The sequence below is a fragment of the Phyllobates terribilis genome, unplaced genomic scaffold (genome assembly GCF_046119375.1).
Source record: "Phyllobates terribilis strain yellow unplaced genomic scaffold, ASM4611937v1 Scaffold_10__3_contigs__length_209671492, whole genome shotgun sequence".
In the NCBI taxonomy this organism is placed as follows: Eukaryota; Metazoa; Chordata; class Amphibia; order Anura; family Dendrobatidae; genus Phyllobates; species Phyllobates terribilis.
Genome location: NW_027362770.1, coordinates 145,642,625 through 145,667,792, shown reverse-complemented (window position 1 = coordinate 145,667,792; position 25,168 = coordinate 145,642,625). Strand labels below are relative to the sequence as shown.

The 25,168-nt window shown below is 43.6% G+C and overlaps 1 protein-coding gene across 3 annotated transcripts in view; it reads left to right on the top strand.

Moving 5' to 3' along the window:
- Positions 1-21,537, top strand: part of LOC141164524 (matrix metalloproteinase-21-like) — a 73,006-nt gene extending 51,469 nt beyond the window's left edge. For all 3 annotated transcript variants that reach the window (XM_073649884.1, XM_073649885.1, XM_073649883.1), the window contains exons 2-8: positions 772-1,067; positions 6,430-7,078; positions 10,304-10,443; positions 10,631-10,772; positions 11,099-11,356; positions 12,986-13,158; positions 18,853-21,537. In XM_073649884.1, the coding sequence (XP_073505985.1) occupies positions 897-1,067; positions 6,430-7,078; positions 10,304-10,443; positions 10,631-10,772; positions 11,099-11,356; positions 12,986-13,158; positions 18,853-19,158 (1,839 nt within the window). In that variant the 5' untranslated portion in view covers positions 772-896 and the 3' untranslated portion in view covers positions 19,159-21,537. The remainder of the gene's footprint in view (positions 1-771; positions 1,068-6,429; positions 7,079-10,303; positions 10,444-10,630; positions 10,773-11,098; positions 11,357-12,985; positions 13,159-18,852) is intronic.
- Positions 21,538-25,168: the final 3,631 nt, after the last annotated feature.

The following is a 25,168-nucleotide window of genomic DNA, read 5'->3' as shown; positions in this document are numbered from 1 at the left end:
ATGCTGCTCGTGGTTTGGGCAGCATAAATTGAGAGACAGGCTCTCTTCAATGCAACTGCATCAAAAGACACTGATGCAGAATTGAAATTTGCACTGATCAAGATCAATAGGCAGTTGAGCAGTCATTGAGGGGTTAAAAGTGTTTTTCCACAGCAATAGGATATTCCATCACACACTGAAAGTGGTAAACATTGGCATCAAGTTTCCTATCGCGATTTTACCTTTCTGTCAAGGTGAAACATGGCATGGATAGCATCATCCATAGGTCCGTTATTAAATTGAAAGGGTTAAAATGGCCTTACGGTGATGGGAGTAAATGTGTTATGTTCGTCCCTTAGCTACGACACCGAAAATATATTTCTCATGAATATGAGGTCGATACAAACCCCAATATTCATCACTAACCACTCGCTCCAGAGTGTCTTGAGACAAGCCCTTTGAACAGAGGAAACTCTTGCCATGGAAGTGTACTTCTCCGCCCCTGAGTAAACGAATCCCAGGCTTAGTGTCTGGTTCTCAGAGAAGATCTCCTACTGTAATTACCTGTTCAATGCAGGAGGGCCTTACTTCAATGGAAGTTGAAGTGTCAGCTTTTTCTCACTTCTCCAGTTATAATTAGTTTCTCACTTCCACAGTTATAATTAATCCCATATGTTCAATGTGAGGGTGATATGTACCCTCTGTGGAGATGTCTTTAATTTTTCTCTACAACCCCCATAAATATGTATTGAATAAAAGGTTATAACAAACTCATTTTCATTTTTTTTTCAGATTTGACATAAATCAAGTTTTGAAGAATTGATAAACTTGATAGAACGAAGAGGAACCTTTCCTGACACTACAAGAAATTGTAACGCTGATCACATGAAAACAGAAGACGATCTGGTAGAACTGGTATGGAGCAAGTTGTTAGCCTGAAAACTGTGTTGATCCTGATTTCTGCCCCCTGCCTCCTATTCATAAAGGGGACCGGCGCAGAAAAACTCTTCCACAGCAGGGACCATTCTGACCTTGAGTTACAAAATCACCCACAAGCGGAAGCAATTCTGAGCCCGGAGGCTGCGCAGGTATGGTTGTCAGTGACGGAGAATGCACAAAGTACTGTAATTTATAAAAATCTGCTTTATTTTCCCAAAATCATCACCACTCTTGTCCCTAGCCACGTCTGGTATTGCAGCTTACTCTTGAAAACTATGTTGTTTGTATATACTCTTGTTTGGAAAGTTTTTGGAAGGTTTTTACTTTTTCTCAAATATTTCCAGAAGATTTTTTTTCTCACCGTTTTATGCAATTAATTTGGAGCAGGTTCTATCAGGATCCACTTTATAGAAGTGCCATGAATGGGAAGAGTTTTTCAAACATTTTTTAGTAACATTTTATAGCGGATCCGCTCCAAAATGACTCAAAAAACTGTGTGTGAACATAGCTTTAGTGATGGGTACATCTCACCTTCTTCTCCTCCCTGTACAGGGAGATTACATAGGCCTTTTCTAGTTATCCCCATATGGGATATTTATAGCATATTGACAATATATGGTGGAAATGTCTGGCAGGTGAGGTTCTGGGGCTTGAGAAGCCAAAAAAAAGAGATAATACTGGCGCCATTTGTGCCTTCACTTGGTAACAGTGACCTGTCTATACCTCCACATAATATCAGTGCACCCTTTGTGCTTGCACATGGTAATAATAGCCCCTTTGTGCCCTTTATACCTCCACATGTCTCCACACAGTAATACTGCACTTGAAACTGGCCTCAATCCACTGATGAAGCCTGTCTAGGCAAAACATGTCTCCACACAGTAATAGTGCACCCTTTGTGCCTGCACATGATAATAGTAGCCCCTTTGGGCTTCCACATGATAATAGTGGCTTCATTTGTGCCTCCACTTGGTAACAGTGCCCTATCTGTGCCTCCACATAACAGTGCACCCTTTGTGCCTCCACACAATAATAGTGACCCATTCATGCCTCTGCATAACCACAGTGCCCCCATCTGAGCTTCCACACCGTTTTTCCCCCATGCAACGTTTGTGCCAATAAAAAAAATTTTAACTTAGATTCACCTTACTCTGTCCCCATGATGAGCAATGGCTTCCTTGGCCTTCCTCCTCATTCATCACACTGGCTGATGTCCTTCAGTGTTCCAGACCCCTAATGCATCCTTATTGAAAAAATGACCAAGTATGCAATGGACCAGGCAACTGTTAGGTGGATTCATAACTGGCTTAGTGATCGGACTCAAAGGGTGGTTGTAAATGGCTTCACATCCAGCTGGATGAATGTCTCAAGTGGGGTACCACAGGGCTCCGTCCTGGGACCTGTATTGTTCAACATCTTTATCAATGATTTAGATGAAGGAATTGAGGGTAAACTGATTAAATTTGCTGATGACACAAAGCTAGGAGGGATAGCTAATACTAGAGAAGAGAGAGAGAGGATTCAAAAAGACCTAAATAAACTGGAGCAATGGGCAGCAACCAACAGAATGGTTTTTAACAGGGAAAAATGCAAAGTACTACATCTGGGCAATAAAAATGAAAAATGCATATACAGAATGGGAGGAATAGAGCTAAGCAACAGTGCATGTGAAAAAGACTTAGGTATACTAATAGATCATAGACTGAACATGAGTCAACAGTGTGATGCAGCAGCAAAAAAGGCAAATACAATTCTGGGATGTATTAACAGAAGCATACAGTCTAGATCACGTGAAGTCATTATCGGTCTTTACTCCTCTTTGGTCAGACCTCATCTGGAATACTGTGTACAGTTTTGGGCACCACATTTTAAAAAAGACATAGACAAACTGGAGCAAGTTCAGAGAAGAGCGACCAGAATGGTGACTGGTATGCAAACCATGTCCTATGAGGAACGGTTGCAGGATTTGGGAATGTTTAGCTTGCAAAAAAGAAGACTTAGAGGAGACTTAATAGCTGTCTACAAATATGTCAAGGGCTGTCACATTGTAGAAGGATCATCTTTATTCTCATTTGCACAAGGAAAGACTAGAAGCAATGGGATGAAACTAAATGGGAGGAGACACAGATTAGATATCAGAAAAAACTTTTTGACAGTTAGGGTGATTAATGAGTGGAACAGGCTGCCACGAGAGGTGGTGAGTTCCCCTTCAATGGACGTCTTCAAACAGAGGCTGGACAGACATCTGTCTGAGATGATCTAGTGAATCCTGCTTTGAGCAGGGGGTTGGACCAGATGACCCAGGAGGTCCCTTCCAATTCTACCATTCTATGATTCTATGATTCAGTCTGCGACCTACCAAACCAAGTGGCAGACCCTGGAGCTTATGGCTTCCTGCTCTGCCAAAGTTTTCAACTGGATCCATATCTTGAGGATGCGAATACAATTGATAATGCTACCTGTCCAGGAGTTTTGCCAACTCCTCCTGGAGTCTGAGAGGTCTCCTCTATTCCTGGGAGCCGCTTGGATGTTTTCCGCGGCCTACCAGAGTAAGTGGTAGGCCTGGGAGCAGATGGTACCCTGCTCCGCCAAAGTTTTCAACTGGATCCGTATCTTGAGGATGCGAATACAATTGATAATGCTCCCTGTTCAGGAGTTTTGCCAACTGCTCCTGGAGTCTGAGAGGTCTCCTCTATTTCTGGGAGCCGCTTGGATGTTTTCTGCGGCCTACCAGAGTAAGTGGCAGGTCAAGGAGCAGATGGTTCCCTGTTCCTTCAAAGTTTTCAACTGGATCCGTATCTTGAGGATGCGAATATAATTGATAATGCTCCCTGTCCAGGAGTTTTGCCAACTCCTCCTGGAGTCTGAGAGGTCTCCTCTATTTCTGGGAGCCACTTGGATGTTTTCTGTGGCCTACCAGAGTTAGTGTCAGTCCTGGGAGCACATGGTTGCCTGCTCCACCAAATATTTCAACTGGATCCATGTCTTGAGGATGTGAATACAATTGAAAAATGTTCCCTGTCTGGGATTTATTCCAACTCCTTCGGGAGTCTGAGAGGTCTTCCCCATTTCTTGGAGCCTCTTGAATGTTCCAGGAGAGTTAGTAAGTATGTTATTACATACCTCTTCCCTGCCCCCTTCACACCTCTAGCACAACCCTTGAATGTGTTTTCGGAGCTGACAAAGCTTCTTAATATCTTCTTTCTCAGAGATTTCGGGGGCACCTGAGAGATTGCCTACTCCTCCAGGAAGTCTTACCTTCTTTTTCCTGGAGCCTCCCAGATGTTTCAGGAGGCATTTATGCTAATATGCCACCACCAAAAACTGGGGTTAGCGGATCACCTGCCTCTATACCTGTGGACAGATTACCTTTTTTAAGGACAAATAAGAATGTAATCCCTAACAGCTTTAGGGTTAGAAACACCGGAAATGAGTTTAGAGAAATATATTGAATATATAATATATATATATACACATATATACGAAAACAAACCTGATAGCATCTGAGCAAAACCATGAGCCGGGAAGCAGTGTAAACATCCTCGAAGCACATCTCCACCAAGCACTTAGTGTGTACACAGCGCAGGGAGGGCCAAGCATATTTCATGTAGGTTTGGCTGTAACAAATATTTCTCACACTTCCACAGTAATGATGATTGAGAGCCACAATCTCCATTAGGCCACCCAGACCACGATGAGGAGTATTTATGCGTGCGTAGAATATACGATCAGGAAGCAATGTATGACTATATGTAAATATCTGTGCTATTCAGGGGAACTTTATCAATTTCAGATAGTTAATTCAGATAATAAACTCAACATTTATGAATTTGCTGGTATCTTATTTGCTTTCTGGAATGCATGAGATCATAGATTTCTGCAGTTCATGCTGCTTCAGCTTCTGGAGATTCCCTAAAGATTATATTTTTAAATTATACAATTTTCTGATTCTGATTTTTGTAAGAAAAATATTTTGATTTGAGAGTCCTCAGTGGTTGATAACTTTTAATGGCTAACTGAAAAGATGGTAACAGGTTGCAAGCTTTCAAGACTATTTTTGTAAAAAACTCTTGAAGTTATTGGTTCTAATTGTGCTAATCCAGTTGGCATAGGAATTCTTACATGTGGTCTATGTTAAAAAAAAAATGCAGATTAGCTCTCCCCAAAAGGAGGAAAACTTTAATCTGCGTTTTTTTCCCAGAGAGCATTACCTCTAAGACTCCTGATATCAGTTGGATCTCCATAATTGAGGTCCAGTACTCCTCACGAGAGCTGCATTAAGGACATCTCATCCAGTCTACCCACTTTCTACTGGCGAAGAGCAGAAATACTCAGTTGTCTACAGATGGGTGTATCTGGTTTTCCAAAATCCCTACTCATGTTTCAAAGTTTCTTAAAGGCTTATTCCCAACATTTACAGCTATTGCCTATCCATAGCTTGCTTAGGTGACCCACGCCAATCCAAACAATGGAGCTCTAAAACACTCCATGAGAATGGAACAGTGGATGTTTAAGAGCCCCATTCTCTGGATTGGTAGGAATCTTAGCTCACCAATTATAAAGTTATCACCTATCCTGTGTTGGTTGGGAATAACCCCTTAAAAACATTAAAAAATAAGAAGGTATCTCAGTAAACCCATCTGGAGACATCTTGCTCCTTGCCAGTACAGATTGGGTCTTCGCTGGCCGGATGGCACTCTCGAGAGGTATGGGTTCTCCCTTTGGAGATCCATTTCAAAACCCTTTTCTCGGGATTGGTACGGTCCTCAGCATTTGGATCCCAAAGTTATCACCTAACACCTAGATGGGTCAGATACTGATTTGCTGGATGGACCTATAACTGTCACGAGAGAGACACTTTTCCTCCTTTAATGTTGCTGCCATAGGTGTCACATTTGTCAAAATGCTGCCCCCTGCAACCAGAGAAGCTTGGTGCCAGAGGTAAAGTTTCTAAAACGCGCAATTGATAGTGAATATATGGTTATGTATGAAGTATATCATATGACAATTAGGGTATGCGCACACAACATCTTTTTCAAGCAGATTTCGCTCCAAAAACCACCTGATAAAGCGCTAATTAAATGCTCAAAAGCATTTTCCGCTCCACTTTATAATTGCTCTCTACTTCATAATTGAAGTCAGTGGGAAGGCTCAAAAGAAACCCGGACGACACCTGGTGACTTTTTGAGCATTTTGCCAGCATTTTTGCTTCAAAAATCACTAACGATTTCTTCCATGTTGAAAAGTGTAGAAAAAAAGTCTGAAAAACACCAGTAAAATGACGCTCCAGGTTGATGGAAAAATGCTAAAATAAAATTGCTGGTGGTCAAAATCGTTGAAAAACGGTAATAATAAAAAACACTAAATAAGAAGCTTCAGGAGAAAACGCCGTTGTCTTCCTCTTGAAAAGCTCAGTGGGTTCGCCCACCTGATAATGATGTCGTGTGCACATACCCTTAGATGTATTAAAACCTATACCAGTTCTGATATCCTTATTTTTTTTCTCAATAGCAATACCTTGTGAAATATGGATGGGTGACACCGGTAAATTGGGAGGAGCAAGCATTCGGAGACATTCCTGAACTTGACTCAGCCCCACAAGATGTTTTTCAGCTCATATCAGAAGGGGAATCCGCAGAACGGGATATTTTCAGGTCTCCTACTAAGACTGAAATTAGTCCGGCTTTTTCAGAGTCTTTGAAAAAATTTCAAGAGGCCAATGGACTGAATGCGACTGGAATACTGGACAACCCAACTAAATTGGCCATGAACAAGCCCCGCTGCGGAGTTCCCGATATAAAAGCACCATCGAAACGTAAAAACGCAACTTTCAGTCTCTTGGCTACGAATGAAACTCATCATGATTCCCCACACACAGGAAACATTCGAGGGAAAAGAAATGTTTTATCCCAACTGATCGACCACTTTAGAAGGAAACGGGATGACAGAGAAGCGGTGGAAAATGAGAATCCGATGAGCATTTCCAAGAGAACGTTGAAGTGGAGACTCATGGGGGAAGGATACAGCATGCAGCTGACTATTGAACAACAGAGAAGAATACTCAACACTGCTTTCCGCATGTGGAGTGAGGTGATCCCACTGCAGTTCCAGGAGGACCTCACTGGAGAAGACATAGACATTAGAGTTGGCTTCGGCACAGGCAGGTTAAACCTCTCTCATTAATTTTGCAATGTAAGAATTGACAAAACTGAATAATTCTAGAACATTTATCATAGAGGTCCACAAGTATTACTGCTACTATAACCTAAGGTCATTTTCTGGGACTGTTTTTGATGGCTCTTCTTTAGGCTAGGGTCACACAACCATATTTTCTCTCATCTGAGAAAATCAGGTTCATTATGCTAAACACACTCTGATGAGAGCTTGATCAGAGTGTGATCCGATTCTCTCAGATTAGGAGAAGATGGAAAAAAAATGTCTCGATCTTCTCAATTCTGTGAGTCAGTGAAAATCGGAGTGAGGTCCAATTTTTTCCATGGATTCATTGACTTGCATGGCCGAATACGATCCAAAGATTGGATCAAACCTGGGTATGCTGCGATTTTTTTTCCTCGGATAGACTTGGTTCGAGGAAAATATTGGAAATGTGGACAACCCCGTACAATAACATGGGGACTAGTGCTATGCATCAAAACAACAGATGGCACTCGTTAAAATATTATCGCCGTCTACACGAGCCCTTAGGGATAGGCCATGAGTGTGTGATTAATATATGATTTAGAGTTTCTCCCCACCCCTCACTGGACCTTGCCTCCGTCCTCGCGACTGTGCCTGGTCCAACAATTTAGCTTGTTCAAGTACTTTCTAAATATGAATACGGTTCCCAATGGGTGAGACCCATTGATGGACTAATACAAGGTAAAGACCATCCAAAACAACATGTGAACATGGCTTAGTACACTGAGCTAGAGAACCCCTTTAATTATCTAAACTAATAAAGTAAATATGTAAAGCTCCTTGTAGACAAATTCAGCTTTTGGCCAGAGTTAGAAAACTAAAAGTACTGCCAAAGCAATCATGGTAGACCATAAAGCCCCTCCATCTTGTCTTAATTCACTTGAGATTACATGGCTTTATATCATAATTTCTTTCAAATAACATGGAGGATAAGATATTGGGTTTTTATTTAATTACATTCTAGTCCAGAAGTCATGGGGAAAACAAAAAGTATAGGCCTCATTTATCAAAAGTGTCTAAAAGGAAAACCGGCTTTGTTGCCCATAGCAACCAATCACAGCACAGCTTTCATTTCATAAACAGCAGTGGTAGGATGAAAGGTGTGCTGTGATTGGTTGCTATGGGTACCAAAGAGAGTTTTCTTTTTAGACACTTTAGTTATATATGCCGCCATGTTTTGCTATTCTGTTTGATCTGGGCTGAAGCTCATTCTCATCTCTGAGCAAAACCAGATGTGAAATCTATTAAAGGTTTATTCCCATCATTAAAAGCTGTCACCTGTCCAAAGAATAAGTAATAACATGTAGGATTAAGGACCTGACCAATGGAAATGTCCTTCAGGTCAGAGAGGTAGTCATACATGCATGCCATACTCACTGACAATGGGACTGCTGAAGATAGTCGAATAGATTGCATGGCTTTTTCGGGCAGTCCCATAAAGAATGGATAGAGCTGTGGCTCCCATTCGAGAGGGGGGTTTCAGAGCTTCATTTTCAGGATTGTTGGGGTTTTTATTTTTTATTAGTAAATCTAAGCCTAAAAGCCTGAAAGTAAATTTGTATATTTCAAAATTGTTAAAGGGGATCTGTCATGGCAGAGTGTTATAGAGTAAGAGGAGCTTTTATGAAGTTTTTGGGGAAAAAAATTCAGAATAGCTTGTGATTTATGTATTTAAATTCCTGCTCTTTCTGAGTTTAAGAGTCCAGTGGGTGGTCCTAATTAGTGAGTAACAGCCTTTTGATGCAATTGTGTGAATAGGGAGATATGCACTGTATAGGACTGCCCGCCGAACTCCTGTCAATCACTGTATAGGACTGCCCACCAGACTCCTGTCAATCACTGTATAGGACTGCCTGCCGGACTCCTGTCAATCACTGTATAGGACTGCCCACCTTACTCCTGTCAATCACTGTATAGGACTGCCCGCCTTACTCCTGTCAATCACTGTATAGGACTGCCCGCCTTACTCCTGTCAATCACTGTATAGGACTGCCCGCCGGACTCCTGTCAATCACTGTATAGGACTGCCCGCCTTACTGCTGTCAATCACTGTATAGGACTGCCCGCCTTACTCCTGTCAATCACTGTATAGGACTGTCCACCAGACTCCTGTCAATCACTGTATAGGACTGCCTGCCGGACTCCTGTCAATCACTGTATAGGACTTTCCACTGGACTCTTATCCTTCAATGTATAGGACTGTCCACTGTATTCCTGTCTATCACTACAGGACTGCCCACTGGACTCCTGTCAATCACTGTATAGGACTGCCCGCCAGAATCCTGTCAATCACTGTATAGGACTGCCCGCCAGACTCCTATCAATCACTGTATAGGACTGTCCACTGTATTCCTGTCAATCACTACAGGACTACCCACCAAACTCTTGTCAATCCCTGTATAGTACTACCGACTTGACTCCTGTCAAACACTATACTATATAGGACTGCCCGCCGGACTCCTATCAATCACTGTATAGTACTACCTAACGGACTCCTATCAATTACTGTATAGTACTGCCCACCGGACTCCTATCAATCACTGTACAGTACTGCCCACCGGACTCCTATTAATCACTGTTTAGTACCAGCTACAGGACTCCTATCAATCACTACATAGGCCTGCCCACCAGACTCCTGTCAATCACTGTATAGGTCTGCCCACCGAATTGCTGTCAATCACTGTATAGACCTGCCCACTGGACTCAATTACTGTAATATAAAGATAATTTATATGGTAATAATTTATATTCAATATAAATTGTATCACATGTCATGGCAGTCAATGTATTGAGGGCCGGCATCAGCACCAAATAATCCTGGAGAGAGGCCAGAGCTCATTGGATTTGGTGTGTGTGTGGGGGGGGTATAGAGACCTATAGTAATCTGATTAACCATGCTTAACACTTATCAAGCAGAATGTGGGAGAGGCAGGGAGTGTACGGTAATTGTATCACCTAAGGAGCTTCATATACCTGGATCTGCCATGTTGGTCCACTAATCTAGTCAACTCTGAACTTGTACCCCTTTCTCAAAAAGCCTGCCTTTTACACCCCCCTCTAATTATATTAGTGGTCTTCGTGATCTTTTTTTGAAAAATCCAAATCTGATCATTGGAAAAATTGACCTTGTGAAATAAATATTTTTGAATTTTCAAATTAATGATCAATATTGTTTTTTTTTATCCAGGCCAGCACCTCGGTTGCTCCCAAGCATTCGATGGTGTCGGACAGCAGTTTGCCCACGCCTGGTATCTGGGAGACATTCATTTTGATGATGATGAACATTTTGTTGGGCCAAGCAGCGAGCAAGGAATCAGCCTTTTAAAGGTAAATCTTAGAAGGTTCACGTTGTCCTGGGTTGTTTTTGGATGGAGGTGACCGAAGAACGTTCTTGGAAAAGGAGACAATTGGTTGGTTCGAAGGTCATTGATCCATTCCTGGTACTGATGATCAGTAGTAGATATTACCGGTGAAATATGGATGACATGTTGATGCATTTGCTCTTTTTATTTAGGTTGCAGTTCATGAAATCGGACATGCCCTTGGTCTACCCCATATCAATCGCTTAGGATCAGTCATGCAGCCAAACTATACACCTCAAGGGAAGCACTTTGAGCTAGACTGGGAAGACAGAAAAACTGTTCAGAAAAAATATGGTAATTGCAGAAGATTCATATAGGTCAACGTCTATCAGTAGTTTCCATTAAATTTTTCTCAGAGGCTACTGGGCCCCAAAGCATAATCTATAATGTGTTCTGCTCCAACCACGTAGGATTTATGATCCCGATGACTTCTTACGCAGCGAAAAAGCCTTTGAACTTCCTCATAGACCAGGGCAGAGGTGCTACTGTTACCTCTGGACCCCGTATACATATACCCTTGTTTGTTCTTGCCAACAAATAGCCTTGGACGTGTTCTTTTGTTTTTAAGCTCCTACAAACATAATGCATGGGTTGGTTAATCGGTGTCTTTCTCACGCAAGGGGCCTGTGATGGAAGCTTTAGCACCATCTTTGATTGGGTGAGGAAGGAACGGAACTCACGAGGGGAAGTTTTCTACAGATTCAACACCTACTTCTTCAAGACTGGCTGGTACTGGATGTACGAAAACAAGAGTAACAGAACTAGGTTTGGAGACCCTCTTCCCATCAAGACAGGCTGGAAAGGAGTCCCGGAAAACAACATTGACGCTTATGTTCACGTCTGGACTTGGAATATCGATGCGCAATATTTCTTTAAAGGTATGAATAGTAATACAACAGCTAGGTGAATGCAGGCATTAATTTTTTTCATGGGCAGATATTGCTGGATCATGCATGATTGAAGATCCATGGCCTACAAATCAATAGGACTAGGGAACCTAAGGGTGTGCAGATCTCACATTCATTCCTAATAAAAGAGAAAATAGTCACAAATTAAATGGCTTTTGGAATTTAGAAACCCTATTTACAATTCTATATTAGGAGATTCTGGGTTAATTGAGTCCTTTTGTTCATGAACAATATATTGGCCATAGCGGAGAGTAGCTCCAAAAAGGAGGACACTCCATGTTAATGAATAACATGGACAGAGCCAGTGATTTGAATGTGTAATGTTTAATTTCCCCTGAGGTTATCAATTTACCATCAGGGGACCTAAGAATAAAGGATTACACACGGTCCGCACGTGAAGAATGAGATTAGGAGCTGAGCCCACGCCACACACGGCATTCTTCCTATAACAGCAGCTAGCTCTGGAGCACCACTTAGATACTGCTGTCAATCACTGACAATGGCATTTAAATGGAGCGATCGCGGTTACACGCATCAGTTACAATCAGCCCCCCACTTCACGTGGGGAAGGTGGAGCTGAAATACTAGCAGTATTTTTTTTGTTTCAGTTTTGATTTAGTTATGCTTTTTTTTCACACACTGTGTCCCCACTTATAAGGTTTAATAATACCTTAGGGGGCATTTGAACTTGTTAATACACTTTTTATTGCCAGTTTCTCCTGTAACTGTGGCTGGTCTTAGCCGTAGTAACAGGGGAATTTCGGCCTCCTGCCTGCATAGATCTCCTGCTCTCTCCCTACACCCAGCGATCACATGATCACTAGGTCCGGAGGAGGAAGTACTGTCAGTGCTTCCTAATCTGTATACACAAGCACTGGTTCAGCTTGTGTACATACAGGGATCGAAAGCAAACAGGATAATAAACCATGTTTATATTTGATGTGAGGAGTCTGGCTGTGTCTCCCGCTCCGACAGCTGCACAATGCTGAGCAAGTTGCTTACTCTGCACTGACGTTTTATAATGTCACTACAGAGTAAAGAGTGGCCTTCCTGAATATTTAAAGTCTATGGGGAGTTAAGAAGTAGTTAAGCAGGAAACGTCAGGCAGGATAAATGTTCTTAAAAACTTTTGATTCTGATAGCAGTTGTGAGCCCCTATACAGGCATCACCTGGTCCAAATACCCATAAGCTCTTTCTTAGCTGAGCAAGATGCCCTGTACTAGACAGAGTTTTTGTTCTGACCCCTGAGGAAGTCAAATAAGTGACAACACACATCAAGCTACTTCATACCCCCGATTCACCTTCTTCATCCCTTCTTTTTTTTGTATTATTCACTTTTGTAATTTTCAATTACACATTTATTCTTCTATTGTAATGTTTACTATAATTTACTATCTTGGACCTTCATGCACTGCAGATTCTTTCTGCACTTTGGCACTCTATACTTTATACAATATGCTGTATTTTCTACACCATTTTCTACAATCATAATTTTCGGTCAGCCACGGAAGAAACAAATAAAAAAAAGATAGATTTGCAACATGGCGGACACCAGCTCTCAGAGAGATTTCATCCCAGCTATTTTTTTTCTTTGGAAGGTACACAAGTTTGGCGTTATGACCCTGAGAAAGATATGGCATATACTGAAGACTGGAAAAAAAACAAGTATCCTCAGCTTATTTCGGACGCCTTTCCAGGAGCCCCAAGTCCTGTGGACGCAGCTTTTTTTGACAAGAAGGACCGACTGATCTACTTCTTCAGAGGAAACAATGTAAGTAATCTATGAAGCCCCTTACACATACGGCATGTTCCATCCCATCATTTATTGGACAGCTTTTGGTCGTCACTATTTCCAGCTAAGGTGGGCTCTTCTACCAGTTTTCTAATCAATTACAAAGACTGATATAAGGTCTAGGGCAGGGATGTCAAACTCAAACACACAGAGGGCCAAAATGAAAAACTTGGAAAAAGTTGTGGGCGAACGAGTATACAGTATAATGGGCCCTACATAGTCCTCCATACAGAATAATGGGCCCCACTTAGTCCTCCATACAGAATAATGGGCTCCACATAGTCCTCCATACAGTATAATGGGCCCCACATAGTCCTCCATAGAGTATAATTGACCCCACATAGTGCTTCATACAGTATAATTGACCCCACATAGTCCTCCATAAACAATAATGGTCTCACATAGTCCTCCATACAGCATAATGGGCCCCACATAGTCCCCCATACAGAATAATGGGCCTCACATAGTCCTCCATACAGAATAATGGGCTCCACATAGTCCTCCATACAGTATAATGGGCCCCACATAGTCCTCCATACAGAATAATGGGCCCCACATAGTCCTCCATACAGAATAATGGGCCCCACATAGTTCTCCATACAGAATAATGGGCCCCACATAGTTCTCCATACAGAATAATGGGCCCCACATAGTTCTCCATACAGAATAATGGGCCCCACATAGTTCTCCATGCAGAATAATGGGCCCCACATAGTCCTCCATACAGAATAATGGGCCCCACATAGTCCTCCATACAGAATAATGGGCCCCACATAGTCCTCCATACAGAATAATGGGCCCCACATAGTTCTCCATACAGAATAATAGGCCCCACATAGTTCTCCATAGAGTATAATGGGCCCACATAGTCCTCCATACAGAATAATGGGCCCCACATAGTCCTCCATACAGTATAATGGGCCCCACATAGTCCTCATACAGTATAATGGGCCCCACATAGTCCTCCATACAGTATAATGGGCCCCACATAGTCCTCCATACAGTATAATGGGCCCCACATAGTCCTCCGTACAGAATAAGACCCCCACATAGTCCTCCATACAGAATAATGGGCCCCACATAGTCCTCCATACAGAATAATGGGCCCCACAGAGTTCTCCATAGAGTATAATGGGCCCACATAGTCCTCCATACAGAATAATGGGCCCCACATAGTCCTCCATACAGTATAATGGGCCCCACATAGTTTTCCATAGAGTATAATGGGCCCACATAGTCCTCCATACAGAATAATGGGCCCCACATAGTCCTCCATACAGTATAATGGGCCCCACATAGTCCTCCATACAGAATAATGGGCCCCACATAGTTCTCCATACAGAATAATGGGCCCCACATAGTTCTCCATAGAGTATAATGGGCCCCACATAGTCCTCCATACAGTATAATGGGCCCCACATAGTCCTCCGTACAGAATAATGGGCCCCACATAGTCCTCCATACAGAATAATGGGCCCCACATAGTCCTCCGTACAGAATAATGGGCCCCACATAGTCCTCCATACAGAATAATGGGCCCCACATAGACCTCCATACAGAATAATGGGCCCCACATAGTCCTCCATACAGTATAATGGGCCCCACATAGTCCTCCATACAGAATAATGGGCCCCACATAGTCCTCCATACAGAATAATGGGCCCCACATAGTCCTCCATACAGTATAATGGGCCCCACATAGTCCTCCATACAGAATAATGGGCCCCACATAGTTCTCCATACAGAATAATGGGCCCCACATAGTTTTCCATAGAGTATAATGGGCCCACATAGTCCTCCATACAGAATAATGGGCCCCACATAGTCCTCCATACAGTATAATGGGCCCCACATAGTCCTCCATACAGAATAATGGGCCCCACATAGTTCTCCATACAGAATAATGGGCCCCACATAGTTCTCCATAGAGTATAATGGGCCCCACATAGTCCTCCATACAGTATAATGGGCCCCACATAGTCCTCCGTACAGAATAATGGGCCCCACATAGTCCTCCATACAGAATAATGGGCCCCACATAGTCCTCCGTACAGAATAATGGGCCCCACATAGTCCTCCATACAGAATAATGGGCCCCACATAGACCTCCATACAGAATAATGGGCCCCACATAGTCCTCCATACAGTATAATGGGCCCCACATAGTCCTCCATACAGAATAATGGGCCCCACATAGTCCTCCATACAGAATAATGGGCCCCACATAGTCCTCCATACAGTATAATGGGCCCCACATAGTCCTCCATACAGAATAATGGGCCCCACATAGTTCTCCATACAGAATAATGGGCCCCACATAGTTCTCCATAGAGTATAATGGGCCCCACATAGTCCTCCATACAGTATAATGGGCCCCACATAGTCCTCCGTACAGAATAATGGGCCCCACATAGTCCTCCATACAGAATAATGGGCCCCACATAGTCCTCCGTACAGAATAATGGGCCCCACATAGTCCTCCATACAGAATAATGGGCCCCACATAGTCCTCCATACAGAATAATGGGCCCCACATAGTCCTCCATACAGTATAATGGGCCCCACATAGTCCTCCGTACAGAATAATGGGCCCCACATAGTCCTCCATACAGAATAATGGGCCCCACATAGACCTCCATACAGTATAATGGGCCCCACATAGTCATCCATACAGAATAATGGGCCCCACATAGTTCTCCATACAGAATAATGGGCCCCACATAGTTCTCCATAGAGTATAATGGGCCCACATAGTCCTCCATACAGAATAATGGGCCCCACATAGTCCTCCATACAGTATAATGGGCCCCACATAGTCCTCCGTACAGAATAAGGCCCCCACATAGTCCTCCATACAGAATAATGATCCCACATAGTCCTCCATAAACAATAAAGGCCCCAACATAGTCCTCCATACAGAATAATGGGCCCCACATAGTCCTCCATACATTATAATGGCCCCACATAGTCCTCTATACAGTATAATGGGTCCCACATAGTCCTCCATACAGAATAATGGGCCCCACATAGTTCTCCATACAGAATAATGGGCCCCACATAGTTTTCCATAGAGTATAATGGGCCCACATAGTCCTCCATACAGAATAATGGGCCCCACATAGTCCTCCATACAGTATAATGGGCCCCACATAGTCCTCCATACAGAATAATGGGCCCCACATAGTTCTCCATACAGAATAATGGGCCCCACATAGTTCTCCATAGAGTATAATGGGCCCCACATAGTCCTCCATACAGTATAATGGGCCCCACATAGTCCTCCGTACAGAATAATGGGCCCCACATAGTCCTCCATACAGAATAATGGGCCCCACATAGTCCTCCGTACAGAATAATGGGCCCCACATAGTCCTCCATACAGAATAATGGGCCCCACATAGACCTCCATACAGAATAATGGGCCCCACATAGTCCTCCATACAGTATAATGGGCCCCACATAGTCCTCCATACAGAATAATGGGCCCCACATAGTCCTCCATACAGAATAATGGGCCCCACATAGTCCTCCATACAGTATAATGGGCCCCACATAGTCCTCCATACAGAATAATGGGCCCCACATAGTTCTCCATACAGAATAATGGGCCCCACATAGTTCTCCATAGAGTATAATGGGCCCCACATAGTCCTCCATACAGTATAATGGGCCCCACATAGTCCTCCGTACAGAATAATGGGCCCCACATAGTCCTCCATACAGAATAATGGGCCCCACATAGTCCTCCGTACAGAATAATGGGCCCCACATAGTCCTCCATACAGAATAATGGGCCCCACATAGTCCTCCATACAGAATAATGGGCCCCACATAGTCCTCCATACAGTATAATGGGCCCCACATAGTCCTCCGTACAGAATAATGGGCCCCACATAGTCCTCCATACAGAATAATGGGCCCCACATAGACCTCCATACAGTATAATGGGCCCCACATAGTCATCCATACAGAATAATGGGCCCCACATAGTTCTCCATACAGAATAATGGGCCCCACATAGTTCTCCATAGAGTATAATGGGCCCACATAGTCCTCCATACAGAATAATGGGCCCCACATAGTCCTCCATACAGTATAATGGGCCCCACATAGTCCTCCGTACAGAATAAGGCCCCCACATAGTCCTCCATACAGAATAATGATCCCACATAGTCCTCCATAAACAATAAAGGCCCCAACATAGTCCTCCATACAGAATAATGGGCCCCACATAGTCCTCCATACATTATAATGGCCCCACATAGTCCTCTATACAGTATAATGGGTCCCACATAGTCCTCCATACAGAATAATGGGCCCCACATAGTCCTCCATACAGCATAATGGGCCCCACATAGTCCTCCATACAGCATAATGGGCCCCACATAGTCCTCCATACAGAATAATGGGCCCCACATAGGGGAGGCGGTTCCGGTGTCACAGGCCAAATTTAACCACCCCGTAGAATTGGCCCACGGGCCAGAGTTTCACATGTATGCTCTAGGGGATATTGTTTCTCAATGTAGAGACCACTTATAGGCTAGAAAAGGCTTCCTGGGAAATAAGTATGAAAATTAGCTTTCCTCCCAAGAGGAAGAACGCTGGCTCTCTACTGCCACCTACAGGAGGTCAATGTCTGACACTTTATTGAGCCTTGCCATGGGATATTTAACCAAACCAGAGTCTTCTCCAGTCTCGTAGGCAGCTGTTTTGGTGTTGAGGCATTGACTTATAGGGTAGCTGTCTACAGCTCCTCTATGGTTCTTCCTGCCAGTGTCATACTGTCATCACTGGTCTCTACTGTCAATCAAGGAGCAAGGAACACTGCCGGCAGGGACAAGCAAAGAGGCCCACCTGTGCACTTGCAAGCCTAATTTGCATTTTAACAAAAGTCAAATTTTGGTAGAACTGTGCAGCAGATGTCATTGATGTCAGATGTTATTATGTTTTATAATGTTTTACACTGCCCTTTTCCACCGCTCCAGAGCTCCCTCTAGTGGTGAAATAACTAGATGTGGAATCTCCCGCAGCTCTTATGATCTCCGCCGCTCCTGTCCATCATTAATATGACCACTACATGCAAACATTAACCAAACCACAGCACTGAAGCCACTGATTGGCTGCAGTGTTCACATGAATGATAGATTCAACATATAAGTAATGGGTATTTCTTTATTATAGAACAACCGCTACACATGAAATTTGCCGACATACTGGAAAACCTCTTTACGGAGTCTGATATGGATAAGCTTCTCTTGTGAAGGATACAGGAAGCCATAATTGTATTGGGTAAAGGGATGATTATACTGATGGCCTAGTCTTAGGGTTGAACAGAAGGGAAACCCTCTCCAATCAACTGATTGATGACAGCACAAAAGATGAGGCATAGCGCCATACATTGTGTAGTGGCCATAAAAGGTACTGCAAGCTCATTCTCATGCAAGTGAATGGGAGAGAGCTTGTAGTACCTCTTATGGCCACTGCAAAATGTATGGCGCTGTTCCGCATTCAATCAGCTGATCGGTGCAGATACCAGGAGCCAGAACCCCACCGATCCGATATTGATGACCTATCCTAACTTAAATAAATATATATAATTATATTATTATACTTTAATAATAGCAAGAAAACTTTCCAAACCTCCAGAAACCTAATTCCCACCATTTATTCTAGGTAACGGCCTTTAGTATCGAGAAGAACAAGGTGAATGATGACTTCCCGAAGAGAATACTGGATGTCTTCCCAGCGGTGGACCCCTCGGACCATCCAGGTGGATACATCGATGCCATCTACTACTCCTACACCTACCAAACCACTTTTTTCATCAAAAACAGTTACTATTGGAAAATGGTAAAAGACCAGGACAGACAAGTCAACTCGTCACTGCCGGTAAACGGACTATGGCCCCGGAAGAAGATAAACTCAAAGTGGTACGACATCTGTGACGTCCACCCGTCTGTTCTCTTCAATGAGACCTAGGCCCGGGAGGTTTCTCCTGCTCGGTCTGAGAGATCATTAGTGAAAATGTTGCAATCCAGTGTTTATTATTACATTCCAGCCCCTCCGACGCTTCTCTATGTACCAGGACCGCGGCGAGAGAACAGGGGGCCGAGCAGTCATGACCTTCTCCTAATACTTTGTGATCCGCTGCGTAATGTAGCGAATATGTAGCTGGTAACCCTATACAATGTGTACTTTCCACAGCTTCAGTGCTTCATGTCTTGGTCTGTCCCTATTCTCCTGCTCTGTAACTTGACATTGATTCTTTTGCAGTGGGCAGTTCTTATTCATTAGCATTCTGCCAGCACTATATGAGCTGGACCTTCCTTTTCGTTACTTCCAAGCATACATTGCACCTGCCATCGTCCAATGGCTTCAGCTCAAAACTAAAAATCTGCCTCTCTGTTGTGCCTGTATGTAGTACGACAGAAGAGACGGCAGCAGAGAAAGAGACCCGTCTCTACTTCCTGTAATAGAGACAGAGACCCACCCCCACTTCCTGTAATAAGACAGACCCACCCCCTCTTCCTGTAAGAGACAGACCCACCCCCACTTCCTGTAAGAGACAGACCCACCCCCACTTCCTGTAATAGACAGACCCACCCCCTCTTCCTGTAAGAGACAGACCCACCCCCACTTCCTGTAAAAGACAGACCCACCCCCACTTCCTGTAAGAGACAGAGACCCACCCCCACTTCCTGTAAGACAGACCCACTCCCACTTCCTGTAATAGACAGACCCACCCCCTCTTCCTGTAATAGACAGACCCACCCCCTCTTCCTGTAATAGACAGACCCACCCCCACTTCCTGTAAGAGACAGACCCACCCCCACTTCCTGTAAAAGACAGACCCACCCCCTCTTCCTGTAAGAGACAGACCCACCCCCACTTCCTGTAAGAGACAGAGATCCACCCCCACTTCCTGTAAGAGACAGACCCACCCCCACTTCCTGTAAGAGACAGAGACCCACCCCCACTTCCTGTAAGACAGACCCACTCCCACTTCCTGTAATAGACAGACCCACCCCCTCTTCCTGTAATAGACAGACCCACCCCCACTTCCTGTAAGAGACAGACCCACCCCCACTTCCTGTAAGAGACAGACCCACCCCCACTTCCTGTAAGAGACAGAGATCCACCCCCACTTCCTGTAAGAGACAGATCCACCCCCACTTCCTGTAAGAGACAGAGATCCACCCCCACTTCCTGTAAGAGACAGAGATCCACCCCCACTTCCTGTAAAAGACAGATCCACCCCCACTTCGTGTAAGAGACAGACCCACCCCACTTCCTGTAAGAGACAGACCCACCCCCCTTCCTGTAAGAGACAGACCCACCCCCACTTACTGCAGAGATAATGCAGCCAAGTTTATTGAAAGGACAGTGATCATTTAAATAATTTAAAAAAAAACCTTCTCTTACCACTAGGGGGCACCCACTGCATATGGAATCCCTATGCTGTGAGCGTCCCCTAGTGGCAACTGCAGACTGACAGATCCAGTCTTTTGCCTGGATGCCTATATAAAGGGAAGCAGGACATTGGGAGTACCATAAACGGATATCCCAGGATAAATGTCCTGCCCTACACCTTCCCTCCCTACTAACCCATTTACTATCTTACATAATACTGTGATTATATCATATTAAATGTGAATGGCTGAACACCCTACACTTCTAGGGATATTAGATATTAACCCTTTGCCATCACTATTAATGCCTTCATCACCCTAGACCACTAGCCATACTGAGATCTAACCACTAAATGCCTCCAGGCCCCCAGGGACCTTACAGAACCACTGTCACTGCATGTGATGACAATTTGGCTTCACATTATCTGACCTACTGGTTTCTGGGTAAATGTTATAGGCTTTATATAGAATATGCTGGTGTTCCCCTTTAAGTCTGGTGGATAAATGATGCAGGCATAACTTTTGCTAAACTTTTTTTTTATATTTTGGAGACTGAAAACTTTAAAGCAGAACCAAAGAAATGGCCTTTGGTTTATTCGAAATGTGATTTTTTTAAAATTTTATAATAGGTAACATAAAAGTGAATTGAGTCCCTATGACAACACTAACTTTGACGGAAATTAGAATACGGAAGTGTTGTCATAAGGATAGAGCAGTAGTGCAGCCTCGGGCTTTGGCTGTGATTTGAGAAGTAGGTATGTAGAAGACCCCCTTAACCTTAAAGGGGTATTCCCATCTCCAAGATCCTATCCCAATGTGTTTTAGATGTAATAATATTAGCAAATATCTCCAATTAGAAATGTAGTATAGTTCTTCTGATTAACTATGTCGCTTACCCCATGTGCAGGGCATTGTAGCAGCTAAAGTATCCACTCAGTGAGTTGTTAGCCATGGATACCTAAGCTACTGCAATGCCCTGCACATGGGGTAAGCAACGTAGCTAATCAGAAGAACTATGCTAAAAGGTATTTGCTAATATTATTACTACACCTACTACATATGGGAATAGGATCTTGAAGATGGGAATAACCCTTTAACATTATATTTATTTAACCCTTTTTCTTCCCGAATATTTATGTTATGGTATATTTCTGAACTGTAATACGAGTATATTGCTTTTTACGGACCTGCACATCGTAGATTACACCATAATTAGTTATATTAAGACCGTATTTCGACAAAAACACAGCATGTCCTTAATGGTTCGTCCGGCGGGGCTGTTTGTGTTGCTTTTCTTTCTATATTAGCCATCATGATAAGATTCCTTCCGTCTTAGATACAATATAATGCTACCAGTTGTTATACATTGTACGTTCTCAATCATGTGAATAAAAAGAGATTCATTATGAGGCTGTTTTATTGTGCACCCCATCTAAAAACCCTTTTTACAGAGGCCGACTAATTTGTATGTGGGAGGTCCTAACTCTCCTCCAGCTGGGAACAAAGAAGGATCGGGCATGTTGAATCCAACTAGAGGACTGGGCATGTTGGATTTCGACATGCCCAATCCTTTTAATTCTTACAGGAGATAAGCTGGTGCCAGAAATGTTTGGCAGCAGTTTAATCCCATCTCCCCATTGAGTATATCTGAGCCGAGAGTTTATGTGTATGGAGGAGGAAATGAGGGTTCGGAGAAATAGCTGTCGACCGAACATGGTTCCGGCTAACGCTAAGATGTCATCGCCATTGCTGTATGAGGTCTGACCCTTTATAGGATCCACCAATCACGAAAACCAAGAGCTGTGGCCCTTTTGCAGTTTTAGCAGACGCAAACTTTACAGGGAACCCGCCAGCACATTTTATTCATTTAGAAGTAGTTGTACGGCTGTAAAGGAATTTGGGCCACAATAAAAAGGATACATTTTTTGTAGAGATCCGATGTGCCAGTCATGAGAAATCGAGGGTTGAAGTCATATGCAAATCAGGATGGAGGTGCAGTGAGGGCGTTCTTGTCATGAACAGTGTAGGAAAGACAAAGTGAGACACGAAGGGATGAGGGGAAGGGAGCTCAGACGTTAGGGAAAGGGGTGAGTGGAGACCTCATAGGCTGATCTGATATCACCCTGTCTCCCCTACTGTCCCCTATATTGGTTCCTCACCAATCGCCACACAGGAACATATCCCTGTATTTCCCTAGTGCTTGGCCCTAGATAGGGAAGAGGGGGGGTGGGGGGAGCGCTTGTCGATCCCCACTGACAACTAAAGACAGCAGGGGGAGAAAGACACGGGGGAAGTAGCTTTGCTTGAGTCGACTTCAGAGAGATGGCACACATGTCCTCTTAGCACCAGAGAGGAAGTAAGAACTGCACTTGCTCCAAGCCTTCACAAGGGGTCACTGGCACCTCCCTCTAGCACCAGCCAGTATTTAAACACCCAGCCTGGGTGTCAATTAGCCAGAGGGAGGTAGCCGCTGGGTCCCAGAGTGAGACAGCTAAGAAGGTGTCTGTAATGCCAAACGAAGAGATCTTCTGCAACCAACTGCAGGGTGACTGTCTGTCACTTCTGACACACCCATGACAGTACTTCTCCTAACTGCATTGACACACCCCTAGTGCACTTCCATCCTGATTTGCATATGACTTCAACCCTCAATTTCTCACGAACACCACATCGGATCCCTACAATAAAGGTATCATTTTTATTGGGAGATCATCGTCCACACAGTCAGATAACCACTGACAAACTTAACATGTGTTGACAGGTTCCCTTTTTTTTCCAGAGCTTAATTCCCCCTTTTTTTATGCCGGAGAGAAGGATCCCTCCTATAATAACCAAAGCTTAGTACCTGAGAGAGTTGGTCGTACACATTAAAGTTGGCCAAACCTTCTGAGTTTTGAACGACTGGTTGTGATCACCTGTCGGCAGAGTCAAGACATCCTCATACACAACAGAATGTTGACTGATCCTGCCAAAATGGGGGGCTTTGGCTGTCTTTATACATGGTGGCCCTAACTTACTCTCTTTGGCTATTAGAGAGGGGTCTATTTAAAAGGATGATCCTTTTGCTGACAAGATAGATAAGCGGCTGTCGGAAATGTCTTCTCCTCTCTCCATTGAAAACTCATGAATATTCGGTGTCAGGACCTCAGGCCATCCCTGTAGTAAGTGATCAAACATCTTGCCAGTCAAATATTTCCCTAGGAGGGATAGGAGTTTTCTGGGCATATACAGTCATGGCCGAAAGTGTTGGCACCCTTGAAATTGCTGAAGAAAATAAATAAATGACTGCAATCAATCGCTTCCTATAACCATCAACAAGCTTCTTACACCTCTCAACTGGAGTTTTGGATCACTCTTCTTTAGAAAGCTGCTCCAGGTCTCTCATATGTGAAGGCGTCTTCTCCCAACAGCAATCTTAAGATCTCTCCACAGGTGATCAATGGGATTTAGATCCAGACTCATTGCTGTCACTTCAGAACTCTCCAGCGCTTTGCTTCCATCCATTTCTGGGTGCTTCTTGAAGTATATTTGGTGTCATTGTCCTGCTGGAAGACCCTTGACCTTGAACGCAAAACCAAGTTTTCTGACACTGGACTCTACATTGCCACCCAAAATCCTTTGTTAATCTTCAAATTTCATGATGCCTTGCGCCCAGTCAAGGCACCCAGAGCCAGAGGCAGCAAAACAACCCCAAAACATTTTTTGAACCTCCACCATATTTGACTGTAGGTACTGTGTTCTTGTCTTTGTAGGCCTCATTACGTTTTTGGTAAACAATAGAATGATGTGCTTTGCCAAAAAGCTCTATCTTGGTCTCATCTGTCCACAAAACGCTTTCCCAGAAGGATTTTGGCTTGCTCACATATATTTTGGCAAACGGCAGTCTAGCTTTTTATGTTTCTGTGTCAGCAGTGGGGTCATCCTGCCATGGCGTTTCATTTCATTCAAATGTCGATTGATAGTTCGCGCTGACACTGATGCACCCTGGGCCTGCAGGACAGCTTGAATGTCTTAGTAACTTGATTGGAGCTGCTTATCAATCATTCTCTGCCGTCCACGTCCAGGGAGATTAGCTACAGTGCTATGGGTTGTAAACTTCTTGATTATTTTGCGCACCGAGGACAAAGAAACACCAATATCTCTGGAGATGAACTTGTAACCCTGAGATTGCTGATATTGTTCAACAATTTTGGTTCTCAAGTCCTCAGACAGTTCTCTTCTCCTCTTTCTGCTCTCCATTCTTAGTGTGGCACACACAGACACACAATGCAACGAGTCAACTTCTCCCCTCTTTATCTGGTTTCAGGTGTCATTTTCATATCGCCAACACCTGTTACTTGCCACAGGTGCGTTTGAACAAGCATCACATGCTTGAAGTAAAGTTGTTTACTTACAATTTTGGAAAACGTGCCAACAATTTTGTCCGGCCCAGTTTTGGGATTTTGTGCAAAATTTTGTCCAATTTGCCTTTATTTCTCTGTTCTTTTGTGTAGCTCTAATACACACAAAGGAAATAAACATGTGTATAACAAAACATGTGTAATTGCCATCATTTGCTGGGAGAAATACTTACATTTTCT